This window comes from Macrobrachium nipponense, chromosome 40 (assembly GCF_015104395.2).
Source record: "Macrobrachium nipponense isolate FS-2020 chromosome 40, ASM1510439v2, whole genome shotgun sequence".
Taxonomy (NCBI): domain Eukaryota; kingdom Metazoa; phylum Arthropoda; class Malacostraca; order Decapoda; family Palaemonidae; genus Macrobrachium; species Macrobrachium nipponense.
In genome coordinates this window covers 20,265,351-20,279,585 of record NC_061101.1, presented here as the reverse complement: position 1 = coordinate 20,279,585, position 14,235 = coordinate 20,265,351, and the positions used below count along the sequence as shown (strand labels likewise).

The following is a 14,235-nucleotide window of genomic DNA, read 5'->3' as shown; positions in this document are numbered from 1 at the left end:
GAAGTAAGACGTATACGTCTTGGAGACAATGCTTCAGGAAAGTGTCTACTTGCAACATCCTTCTTGTCTGGAGTAGTGGCGTTTCCCAGATTCTTGGAGCCTAACAGGAGTAAGGCGGCAGTCAGGCGCAGAGCGCCTGTTTGAAGAAGAACTTCTATCAGGCTCTTGGCGCCTATCCAAAGGAGAGCGGCTACCAGGCGAACAGCGCCTGCCATACGAGAAGCGCCTACCAGGCTCTTGGCGCCTGAACCGAGGCGAGAGGATCTCGGGCGACGAGCGCCTACTAGGTGAGCGCCTACAAGGGGAGAAGCGCCTGCTAGGCTCTCGGCGCCTGACTCGAGGCGAGTGAAAGTCGGGAGAATAAGAGCGCCTGCCAGGCGAAACGCGCCTAACAAGCTCTTGACGCCTGTCCAGCGAAGGGCGCCTGTCCGATTTAGGGCGCTTGTCAACCGGAGAGTGGAGGCGAGACGAGGAGCGGCTACGAGGCGAGTAGCGCCTACTAGGCTCTTGGCGCCTGTCAAGGGGAGCGATCCTGTCTCGAGAAGAGCGTCTGTAGGGTGAAGATCTCCTACGCGCAGTTTGCTCCTTGTCCGAAGGAGAAACCTGTCTGTCAGGCGAATGTCGCTTAGACGCAGATGTGATCTTGTCCGAAGCAGAAAGCCTCCTGCGAGAATCCGAACGCACAGGTGAGCGCGCCGCTTCCGTCGAATAGCGAGAGTCAGGAGAGGGGAGCCTGGACTTCTTTACAGGAAGCGAGACGTCCTTCCTACGACGAGAAGACACGCAAAGAGAGCCAGCCAGAGCCGAAATCTGCGCCTGAAGGTTAGCCAACACCCTTGCAGGAGAATTCACAAACTCGTGAACAGGTGACGAGGCTCGATCTCCGCTCGGGGAACGATACTCCTGAGATCTCTTACGCTTCTTCGCTTCCACCTCAGGCTCTTCCGAAAAAACTTCAGGGCTGGAAGGGCGGGCGCAGGGAGCGTTCCAGGCTCTCTTCGAAGGGCGCGAGGCTTCCGAAGAGCTCCATCCTCGTTTAGGAGAAGGCGAAGGCGAAGACGAGAAGCATTGGCGCAAAATTTCTCTCTTGGAACGATCAACAGGAGCTACCGAGGGGACGCCTGACCGTTGGGGATGCTCCCTAACCTCCCTGCGGCTTTCGACTTTCCTCCTCCACTGGGACTGGGAGTCTGGAAGAGGTCTAGGCCTGGAAGCATTAGGGAGCCGATCAGACGCACCCTCCACTGCACTGGGTTCACTGCACAAATCACTATTGGAATCACTCTTACCTTCTAATTGTTTGATTTTCCTCTCCATACTGCGAATGGTGGCTTTCATGGAGGCCACTTCCGAAGGCGCATCTTCGGCTTCGGTGCAGGGAGCAGGGGCTGAAACTGACAAAGGAGCTACTTCTAAAATAGGATTATCTACATCCAACTCGCTAATACGAGATCTACTACTGCTCCTGGAAGAAGCTTTCCTAACTTTATCCTTTTCAAGCTTCCTCAAGTAGGAAGACAAAGACTTCCATTCATCCTCATTCAGCTTTTCACATTCATTACAAGGGTTATCAAAGGTGCATTCATTCCCTCTACACTTCAAACATACCGTGTGAGGGTCTACCGCAGCTTTCGGTAGCCTCACCTTACACTCAGTCATACAACAAACTCTAAACATAGCAGTTTTCTTAGTATCAACATCAGACATCATGAATCCAAGAAAAATCCAAAGAAAAGTCCAATAACTGTCCACAAATCGCGAATGCCAGGCCAAAAGATCGGGTACTTCACCAAAAGTCCGTAGAAACAATCCAGGGCGAAAACGAGCAAAGAATCCAACTGTCAAGAGGTACCGACAACAGGTGTGGTCGACACCGACGACAGAAAAAATCTGGCAAGAAAGGTATGTTGGTTCTTACACCCGCTTCCCAGCGGCGGGTAAGGTAGATCACCTGACCTACCTGTCGCGTTAGCCGCGAGTTTTGAATTCTGTCGTGACGTCAGAGACGTAAGCTAAGTATATGTCTGACAGGAAAGTTCATGTACAAAATTTCATTTTTGTTCATACAAGGATCACCACCTTCAGTATTAACATTTGGGTAGACTTATACTTGGAGGGAATGAGAATCCTGAACCGAATGGAGGTTGGCACACCTGACCATTCTTAGGAAGAGGATTCTAAAGAAGAGGCCCTGCCCTAAGCCTTTGGGATGTTAGATATGTGAATATCAACACCCAGTCCATTGAGATTAAATAATGTATCATGTCCAGATTTTTTGCTTAAATAGAAGTCAGAGAACTATATCTGTTCAAGCATCAAGCCATGTCAGCCACATGAAATGGGTTTTTTCACCATTCCTCACTCCCCCTTGCCGGAGAAACGAGTATGGAACATATAGCAGTGCTGTAACAGTATGACTGCAACGGTCACCTGCGAGCCAGTTCCAGCATATGATGTGTCTTATTCTTTAAACCGGCCGTAGTTATTGAAGAAAGGAGAGAAGGGAAAGAAAGAGAGACGAGTCATCTCACTCATTCCCTCCGCACAGTCATCTTAGGCAAGTTACAAGACGTCCCGCCACATTCAGATCAATGACGTGGGTGCCGCATGAGTTAGTTGTGATCTTGACTTCAAGGTGCCATGTAGCGTTTCTCTGCTACCCATGACGTCTTTTTTTATTTGCTTATAAATATACCCATGGGTTGCTGTTGGTTTTAGTTCTTATCTTGTAGATAGTATGTTAATTATAATTGTAATTTTGCAAAGAAAAGGGCAAAGTAATATTGGAAAAAACATTTAATCCAAAAAACAGTTACCGTATTTTCGTTTTGATATATTGTGAGATTTATTATAATTTTACAAAAATAGAATTAGAAAACAAATGTATAACTTGGTAAAATGTACTAAATTTGCCTTGTAAGAGACCCCACAAGTGGTTGTAAATAGCCTTTGTTGAAGATAGGGAAATAAAAAAAAAAAAAAAAAAAAAAAAAAAAACAAAAAAAAAAAAAAAAAAAAAAAAAAAAAATTCTTACACCATGTGCATACGACAATGGTACAAATCCACATCTTGCCAAGTAGGAAAATAAATTTGTCTTATCTATATACTGCTGTCGTAAAAATTGTGCCGCTTCCTAAACAAATTCGTTATCTACAATCCATGGGTTTGTGATGAACAAGATAAACAGAAGTCGTCGTCTATAAGTGCTCCTCAATGATGCATTTTTTCTCAAAGTTGGCACGGACGAATGATGCCTTGTAGGAGAACAGTCTGGTCTGAGTGTGTTGCGTTCTTTCGTATTTCAAGATTCATCTTAGTACAACTGGAGAGCCGTTTCACAGAATTAGTAGTTTTCAAAAATATTTTACTGTGTAAAGATTAAATGCATTCTGGTCTCAAAATAACTTAGTTATGTTTTTTTTTTTTTTTTTTTTTTTTGTGAAATATGCCCAAATCTGAATTTAAAAATATGACGGCCAAATTTCACTAGGTATGCAATTAGATCCCAATCATAAATGAATCGGGCAGTGATTCAATTGTTCATTTGACTAGCCAACACATCAATCACCCTACTTAGTAGAATTGTTATTTCCTACCATTTTGTATACTATGAGGGACATTTTTACGTAGTATAAATATCCTCATTCACATCACTGATAAATCTTTAAAAGACCGATAAAAATCTGTGCAGTCATTTTGAAGGTTAGGAGTCCTGTTGGAGTTTTTTTTTTTTTTTTTTTTTCCCTAGAAAGCTATGGAAAGTTCTTCCTGCACTATTATTCGTCGGGATGGCAATACTACCTTCAGGGACCTTTTTTTTTTTTACCTCAACTCTCAGACACAGTCAAGACCTGTGGTTTTCAAACACAGTCAGGACCTGTGGTTTTCAAGTCTTATTCTATACAGATGTTTGCTCATCTGGATAACTCTGCAAAGAAGGGGTATATAAACAAGAAGAATTCATCACATATACAAATTTATTATGACAAAGAGGTGCCGCGGCCATCGTGACTAAGGACGCGTGTTGTCTTGCAATAATTGTATATCTGTGTATATGTGTAATGATCAAGAGGGAGGAGAAGGGAGATGTAGATTTCTTATATAAGCAACCCTTTCAACAAGTTGGTTAAGCTAATCTGTGATAATCACACAATGCTAATCATTCCCAAGTGGAGACCAAACTCCATAGGTACAAAGATGAGAAAATATCCCTTTTTCATTTAAGGAAATACAAACTTCTCTAAAACCTTTTTACAGAAATATTTCCCTCAATACAGAAACTATAAAATTAAAGTGTGAACACTGTAAAATACACAAAATGGCTAAACCCTCACATCACAAATATTTTACTGGCAGTTATTCCAAGACATTCAACTAAAGGCTTTTAATAGCAACTGCCTGGCATTTGTTCAACAGAGTTGCTAACTATTTTTATTGGCAAGATGAGGAAAATTATCCCAGCCAAAGGCCCTAAGGTTTATTGCACAAAAGTGGTTAAATTTAATACTTTCAAGTCAGACCCTTGATAACACACTTTTAAACAGACTGGGAAGTGTTATGCATGTATGCCCCACTGATGGGTAACCTAAGCCTGTATTTTAACAATTCTCTACAAAAAATGTAAAATAATACTTCCCTAACCTATTATGAACATTGTCCACTGGAACTTGGTAGCCTAATTATAATAGTCAACACTAAAATTTAAAATATACAGTCATTTACAAAAAAGGAAGAAATGGCTACTAGATTTTTTTATTTTTACTGCTTATATTCTTTTTGTCAAGGTGAAATGTTTATATATAATTTACCCTACTCATTACAGAAAAAAAAGTAAGTTTTATAATATTTCAACCATTTACTTCTGCTGTTAGTTTTTAAAAAATGAAACATTAAAGCCCAAAGAATAGGAAAATATGTGCATTTTAAGATCCTAGTGACTTTTCATGTTAAAAGCTATCTTAATATTTTGAATCTGAGAAATGTTCATATGCACATTATATAAATATGCATTAATATATATTTCATAAAATATATATCGTATATATAAACTGAAGTAGCATGTAGTTGAAACTGCTACTAAGAGACACTACACTTACATGATTTAGTCAAAATCCCCGATGTAACTTGTCACAAAACAATACTGGGCCCACATCAAAATGGCCATTAAATATGCCAGTAATGATCTAATTTTACCATTCTGTGAGTGAGTGCTGGAAAACAAATGTAACCACATATCCAACAAAGTGCCATATTTAACGACCCCATGCTTAACGTAGTCACTATGGCAATCATAGGTCAAACTTTTTGGTATCGGAGTTCATGTCTACATTGTTCATACTTGGAAAAAAAATTCATACTCAAGTATTTAAGACTAGTGCATTAAACCCTTCAGAAATAAAAATGTTCAAACTTCATGGAATATGTAAGTCACGATAACCTCTGGAAAAGTGTGACATACTTCCGACACCTCAAAGCAGATCCTAATTAAATTTTTCTAAATGAGGTTTGATATAAATGTTTAGAAAGTGACAACACTCTTGACACCACAACTTTTAAAGTCCTGTCAATATTTGAGAAAAAGCTTACTCCCCCACACTTGTATAGTTTCTGTCATTTCAATGACGTTACAAAATCAAATGGAATATGAACGAAAGAATAACAAAGGATGTATTTTGTACACACAAGTATCTTGAGGAGATTCAAAATTCTAATACGTATAGTTAAATTTTCTCATATACAAACAAGTTTTTGCTGATGAGGTAATCCATTACATCCCAAAATCTAATAAAAATCACAAGTTAAGAGATTATCAACACATAGGTCCCATGTATAATCTTAAAAAGATTTCAGGTTTTGTTAGTGGTGGCACGGATATCAAAGAAACAGCAGAAACTATTTGGGGCCTATGGAGTTCATAATCTCCCACATAAAAGTTTGTTTACAAGTGATATGTTCTACATTTCTAGTGTGAAAACCCAGTACTTCTACCAAGAGGATAATAAACATCAATTAAAGAGATAGATGATCAAGAAGAGACAACAATGATGAGAAGTCATTCTTTGGTTTTATGCCTAAACAGTTTGTAAGGGAACAGGCGCCTTTTTCTTTCAGCGACAAACTAGTGTTCCGTAGGCAAAATGAATATAATGGGATGCTAAAATGTTCCCCTCCCTCTAATCTCCCTAATTAAAATGCTCACCCTCCCCCAACACAACTTGGATGAGACAACAGCCAAGGGAGTAATAGCTTTCTGTACTAAAGAGAGGACAGAGTGGCCAGGGAACAACCTTGGAACATTTAATAATAAGCTATGGTTATTCATGAAATTATGTTCAATGTAAAAACTGCTTTCTATGTGAGCATTAGATAAAAATGGACATCTAATCATATGATTAAGACTTTTGATGACCTTCCAAGAAACATACTCAAAACACCCCCAGGAATAAGAAAACAACATTCAGTATTCGTACTGTAAAATCCTATACATGACTGATGGGAAAAGAAAACTCGATGTACGGGTTGTGCCACACATTCACATGCTTCAGAATGAGGACCATTTGTACTCAGTACAATCTGTAAACCATTTTCCTTTTAACAAGCTGCAAAAAATCTGTGTTACCTGCAACTGACACAGTTACTTCACTGTAGTCTGGGCTCCAAACTTAGAACTGCACTGCTACTACAACCACATAACCATCAAGAAGTTAAGTTGGGTTGATGGGGGGGTGGGGGGGGGGAAGAGATTTTAACAAAATATATTATACGACTTCAATAAAAACCAACAGACAAGGCTATGAGGCTATTACAACAACTTCTGAAAAAGAAGAGGTATGCTAAAAATCCAACTCAAGAAAAAACACAAGGTCAACTAACCCTACAAAATAGTGATAAATAGAACAAACTAGTGTCATACCCTTTAAAATTCAGCAGGACAACAATTTTCATTTTCAATAATTTTCATACCCTTTTATATTTGTAAATGACAAATGTCATTAATGTGACAATTACTTGATTAAAACCAATATCATATAGTTGATATAGCTTCTTGGAAGGTAAAAAACATCAAGGCAAAACCACAGATCTTGTCATTCAAAAATTAACTGTACAAGACAGAAACACAAAGCCATTTTGAACTTCTGCAATAAGTACCTCCCTATCAAACAGTATGACAAAACAATGATGCTGTGAAAGACAAAATTATACACCACAGACAGGTAAATAATAAGAGAAAAAAAAGCCCATGGGCACAGATAAGTATAAGAAGCAGAAAGAGTAGTTTGCTAATATTTTAAGGCAACCTAAGCTAATTCATATTAATTGAGCTACAGTGCAAAGAATTTCCAATGATGTACGAGTCATCAAACATACCCAAAACTGGATACAGTAAAACTAGGGTGTTAAAATAAATGCTTGTTGCTACAGTTTTATGATTAAATGTAGCAAATCAAGATGTCACGGAACAAGGATTATCCCTCACTTTTTGTCAATTAAAATAATAAAAGATGACATACATTACACATATACTGTGTAATAAATGGGTTATTTAGGTTGGAAGTACATAGAGTACCAACCTTAAATGATACAGGAAACAGAGATTAAACGGTTTACAGTCGCAAACTGTATATACCCAACAATCTAATAATAGAAATCTAATATACAGATCAAACTAGATATTAATATCCTCTTAATTAAAAACCAAACATGGTCACTGTAAAACAAAGGATTTAAAACTAAACTGTCAATCAAAGAAGACTCCCTGGAAACTATCCTAGTATATAGTAAATCGCATATCTAGTTAAACTAAGGAACTAAGACCTTGCACACTCACTAGTCCTCAGCAACTCTTGTAAAGTTCCCTAGCAGAAAATGCCCACTCTTGCCCAAAATATGCTTTAAATTGGATTGCATAGGGCATCGAAAAGGGACAGTATCTTATCATTAACTAGTTCTGAAAACTGTTGAACTGTATAAATATTTTGTTAAGTGAAAGTCAAATGATGTGGTATTATAAAGAAAAATGCAAAATACTAAAAAAAAGATTGACAGAGAACTGGGTTAGCTCTACCAAAATTGTCTGAGGACAATGCAAGTGCAAGTAAAATAGTATTCCACTCTACACCCACATAATCTTAACTACATAAAAACACAATCCAGTGTTTCACTGCAAGATGGACAATAGGCAATAATAATCACATAGCGGAGAGCACGTGGAAAATTGAATATGGTCGCAAGTCACTATTTATCAGTGAGAGACCCTAGTCTGTTCATTCCCATCACTAACAAAATGCTGCTTACTGCAACGTCCTACGAAATACAGGTCTCTGAAAAATCTGAACTCTAAATGCTATAAAATTTAGGGCAATATTGCAAATATTATTACTGTGGTTTTACTGTTGACAATAAGCAGCCCTTGTAAGGTGACGAGGTTGCTTCCAGACCCCAAACACGTAGCAGTCACTGGAAAAAGTGAAATTCTTAAAAGTTGTAAGTTAATGGTCTAAACTACCACAATTCAGGAAGTATGGAAAGGGAAGGAGAGAAAATCTAAATGGTCTTTCAAGCGTGACAATGAAACATGGTAAATCTTTTATGCCTACCAAATACTAACGTAGAATGTAGATACACTTAGCAGAATTATCTTACAAAGTCTTTACATACCCCTAACGGACCCAAAATAGTACATTCATAATACATTTATTTACAATCTCAAGAAAAATAGATACGTACACATTCTTTTTTTTTTGTGTACTGTACTACATATGCGTACTACAGAATACACTACATCTGTGTACTGCAATGAACTCTCTTTGTGAGGGTAGAATTTCATGACAATATAATCAGGTGAACACTTCATACCCACATGTCAGTGCTGGCAGAGGCACTTCAAGATTTTGAGTCAAAGAACTTACCTTGATTAAATACTGTGACTTTATAGACCCATCACTTGTACATGAGCTTAAATCATACTATTAATCCATTAATATTCATGTACACATCACTTGTACACGAGATAAAATAATCCTATCAATCCATTAATATTAACGTACAAAGATAATCACAAGAATACAGCTATATTCTTAGTCAAACCAGCATGAACTTCCATATAGGCAATTATTAAAAACGAAAGAAATAAAATTATAATTCTCTTACTGCTGTTCAGTTCATTATTTATACACTACATTAACAGGAGAACTGAGATCATATATAACACCAGTTGCTGTTTTTTTTTTTCTATTATATCCCACTTTACCTTGAGACCTAAAAACTACAAACTACAAGTACTGATAGGTCTTTATAAATAATCCCAAATCCCTTAAACTAGTAAATATACTGAAATATAAATTTCCACATAATTCTGAAAAAGTATTTAAGAATCTAAGGAAAAAAATAAAAAAATGCATAATTGAAAGATGGTATCTGATGACCATGCACTGTAAATTAGCTCTATACATAAGATAATTAAGAAGCAACTAGATTAGTCTATAATACAGCTAGCTAACAGTATATTTTCAAAACACTGAATATCAATAAACAATTATTCTTCAACACGTGAAATGTGTGATCAGCAGCTCCTACTAAAAAGTTTAATGAAATGAATAAAACAGCTCAACATTGAGCATATCAGCAATACATAAACAATGATGGCAAATACAAAAGGTGACCTTGATCCTGATGAGTTCATTTAGTCACAGGATACTTAACATTACGGATTATATACCGGGCAATGTATTTTTCATAACCCACTTATTTATGATCAACTTGCCTGCTAGCTCTGACGTGCTGACCTGAGGTGTTCCACTGTCACATACTCTAAATTCCTAAAGAGCTTAGGCACTCTAAAATATAATAATCACATGTGTAGGGCTGTTATGCAAGTGCTCTCCATGTTGAGCACCACAACTAACGGTCCTACTTGTTGCCTTCAAAAGCCACTGACAACAGCCTACAATACCTTCTTTAGACCACCTACCTACTATAAATAGTATAAGATGTAATCTGATGATCAAAATTATTGGGATTTTAAATTGGGCAGATATATCCTCAGGTACTGTAAATTACACCATAAACAATAGTCCTGTGAAAAACATAAGGTACAAGAAAAATGGCCAAAAACTGATGTAGTTTGTACCCCAACCAATGTAACTTTTAAATTATTTCCCTTTTAATTGATTCTTATGGCAGCAGTCTGAAACCACCTTATACTGTATATTACATTTAAAAATAATGGTCATTCGAAACAAATGAAGACTGATGATGGCTAATAAAAATAACAAGTATGGACACCACAACTACTACTACTACTAATAATAATAATTGTAATAATAATGATAACCTCTACTGGACCAAATTTGATGAGTTGTGTACAATCTCCCGACGAGTGTTCCTCCAGACTCCCAACATTCCAATGAGATAAATACCTGATAGTCTCACAACATCCAACAGAAAGACAACTACTTTGCCTGATACCTGTGTGAACTTCCTGAACAAAAGAAATTTATCAAACAGTAATTCACTCCCTTTCTTCAAACTGGTTTCTATCATTCTACTTTTAATCCCTATGGAACCTGTTCCCCATTTTCAGATAATCATGGGCATAGAAGGCAAAAGGCCTCGGGTAACTATATTCCAAGTTATTCTTCGAATAATTTGTCAATTACTTAAGATGATACCAAAACACGAGTGAGCTGATAAGATTTTAAACACCCTGGATGGATCTAAGTAGTAGCACTTTCATTACAAGACAATGTATCAATATGAAACCATTTTACAAATCAATATTCACCTCAGAAGCAAGGTTACAAACCTTACTTATTCTGGCTTTCAAATAATTTTATAAGAAAAACCAATTACCTTATTAAATGGTATAAAAGACCCTTACTATCAAATAAAAATATTGATAAAACATTCAGAGAAGTGACATTGTTAAACTATGGTACTATACAAAAGGGACTGTAATGAGCAGCCAGGTAACAGAAATCCATCCATTTGGCCCATGATTTTCCCAATGCTGGTATGTCACAACTCTGGGAGGAACTCAATATTTATTACCCTACACAGAACATCTGGGCCAAGGTCTATCTTTACCCCCTCAGAGGTCTCCTCTTTAGAAGTACATAGTAAAAACAAACATCTCTGCCCTCAACCCATGTAAAATTATTTTAAAACCAGATATAAGAATTACCATGATATGAGTATATGGAAAAATTTCGTGGTATAAATTCAAGAAATATTTTTTACTTGTAGATGTTTTATCCATCTAGAAAAATGCAAATCAACATGTGCTAATGAAAAATATTTAAAGTCTTCAAAACATCAAATATGGTGATGAATGAGAAATAATGTTTGAAGATTAATTTTGTACTGATCTGATGAATTGGTCTATTTATCTGGGGTAGAGGGACATTCACTTGTTGAATTTACTTGTGCCAAGAGCACAGCTTAAGCACACAGACCTTGGTCTAGAGACTGGCACAAAAACCATGCAGAGGATTCAGGTGAGAGATATATATATAATATACCTGTATATATATTCATATATATAGAGTAGGTATCACACTCTGCACATAAATAACACCTTTACACTGAGGGAAGAAGTCAAGAAAGCGTATGTTAATTAGAGATCAAACAAACCTGTGGACAAACACCAAACGTGGTGCAGCCGGCGAGCACAGAGTGGTGGATTTCAGACCTCATTACGCTCTTGCTTTCTGAAGACCCTTGGGATGATGAAGGCCTCAGAAGGCAAGCACTATGAAATCATAACCCGCACTAATGTCCCTCTGCTTCATCGGCTTTGTAACACAATACTACTACTCTTGCTATGCATTTAGTCTAATACAGACCAGACAAGCCCTTTTCCCTTAAAAAGAAAAGATTATAACATACTCAGTTTATGTTTGGTAAAACACAAAATAAATATACAGCTATAAAAGTCCTCACGGTGTAGCAGGGATTGCCCCATAACCATGCACCAACCAAATCCATGTTGATCATAAGCCCATCTTAGGTCTTGCTGGACCTTGCCTACACCTGAATCTCATCTTAAATGAAACAAGCACTTGATAGGATTATCAAGTCCAACACAAAACATAATAGAACTTCTTTGGCAGACGTAATAAAGTTTAAAATGTAACTCAATTCTTTGAAAGAAACAGAAGACAAAATCCAAAGAAGCTTTCTGTTGAAACACACACTTGTCATCATCACTATAGTAATCTCACTGTCTGCCCACTTTCTTTTCTTGCATGGATCACAGATAAAATCAAGTAAAAAAAAATTATATATGCATATATATATAGTAATAGAAAAAAATTATATTCTCTTCTGTCAACAACATGCCGACGATGCATTTGACACTGGGACTGCCGACGCCCGGTTATAATGCTTGTCAAGGTTGTGGTTGCCACGAGACAAGCGCATACTCACATGCACTAGTTCTATACACAGATATGGGGCCTACACTGCTGATTCTATTTTGTGAAGGAAAAAAACATATATAGAGAAAAAGAGGAAGAGGGGAAAACAGAAAGTAAAAGAAAAATTCAACCAAACCCTATTGGCCCCCATTCAGTAATAATCACAGGGGATAATATAATATACTTTGTTCTATGGCCGGGAATTTGCCCGCGACACTAGTTACTTGCACTGCTCTTGTAGACTCACTTTGGATCTTACTAACACTAGGTCGTAGCTTTTACCCCCAATACACTCGGCACCGATTAATGATCTTGAATTGTGGTTGTTGTTGCTAGTAAAATCTTTACTACTATCTTTTCATACTTGTAAACTAGTCTAGATCTAGCTTGGTCAGGAAATCATTTCTGATATTACACAGCATACAGGATGCTTGGTAGCTCATAAACAGGAGTGAACAGGAGATGTGTGGGAATAGGGCCAGCCCCCACACGTCCCTCCCACTGCCTTGCACTACAATTTAACATCCAACTTCTCTTGGCACTCTAAGTCCTGTGTCATCTTTTCCATTTTGGCTCATTTGAGATCTTCTGGGCCAACCATTTGCTTAAAAATAAGATTTGGAATACCACTGGCAGGGGGCAAAACTACTCTGTAAACCAGATACTCTGATACTGGCTCTTGGCAGGGGATAGTGCAGTGTAGGCAGTGTAAGGAGGTGCCACCTGCGGATGTGTGGGGAACACCGCAGTGGGCTGCATGTGGGCAGGAAGAGGATGTGCAGGAGGGGCGGCTAACACCGTTCGGCCGCTACTATGATGAGCTGGAGGCGGCAAGGCACCTCTGAAATAAAATAGATACCATACATCAATATTCACTTTATACAACACTATTAAATATAAAAATGATTTTGAAATACAGACTAACAATTATTCAACATTCCGTAGCGCACCGAGATAACAGACCATGGTATGTTGTACTTCTGGATATAAGTACAAAATAGAAATCATCAATTTGAGGGTTTTTGCCTCCAGATCTGGTGCTGAATATGTAATATTCACTATTAGTATTGTTTTATAAAATAACAAATATGCATCTTTTCCATGGATCTTTTAAAAAGTTATGCTTTACTTCACTGTATCCATAATATTGTATGTATTCTCATATCATTATTGTATTGTAAAATTCAGACATAGCGATCAATGTTTTGGTTTGGAAATCAGCTGAGGGTGATTATGTGGTATGAGGTTGTTTATTTTGCTGTATTTAACCCAATTCAGAGCAATTTTCTTGCTTCTTAGCAAAAATGAATCTCTACGTATCAAGTCAAAATATGACTTAAAAGTGTCCCGTTGTGACCTAATTTTTATTTTTTTCGTAGTCAATGGGGCTGGGATTTTTTTTTATTAAAAAAGATTCAGTCTGATATTTCCCCTTGATTTCATTATATGAGCTTTACATTTTTACCTTTTATTGGCGTGAAAACAACAGTAAAATGTGTTCTCTTATGTTTGGTACTTTTGATTAAAATACCTTTCTCTCCAATTTTATTTACGGTCAAGTTTGATGGTATATCGAAGTTTTCAGAAGTTTAATCCATGTTGCTGATGTATGATAATCTATAATTATCATAAACTTGAACATTTTCTCAGCTTTAGCTGTAACTTGCAGCTGAAATGTAGTAGCATGGCATAGTATATTTCCTTACCTATCTTTACTCCACAGTGATCAGAATATAGTAAACATATCATAATACTAATCTATTTAACGTCATTTGTAACATAACTATGGTAATTGTTTACTACTGCACGATCGTTGAA

The 14,235-nt window shown here is 37.3% G+C and overlaps 1 protein-coding gene across 5 annotated transcripts in view; it reads right to left on the bottom strand.

Annotated features, from left to right (window-relative positions):
- Positions 1–3,960: 3,960 nt before the first annotated feature.
- The window catches only part of LOC135211973 (homeodomain-interacting protein kinase 2-like), a 223,871-nt gene continuing 213,596 nt past the window's right edge, over positions 3,961–14,235 (bottom strand). For all 5 annotated transcript variants that reach the window (XM_064245232.1, XM_064245234.1, XM_064245235.1 and 2 more), the window contains one exon: positions 3,961–13,258. In XM_064245232.1, the coding sequence (XP_064101302.1) occupies positions 13,063–13,258 (196 nt within the window). In that variant the 3' untranslated portion in view covers positions 3,961–13,062. The remainder of the gene's footprint in view (positions 13,259–14,235) is intronic.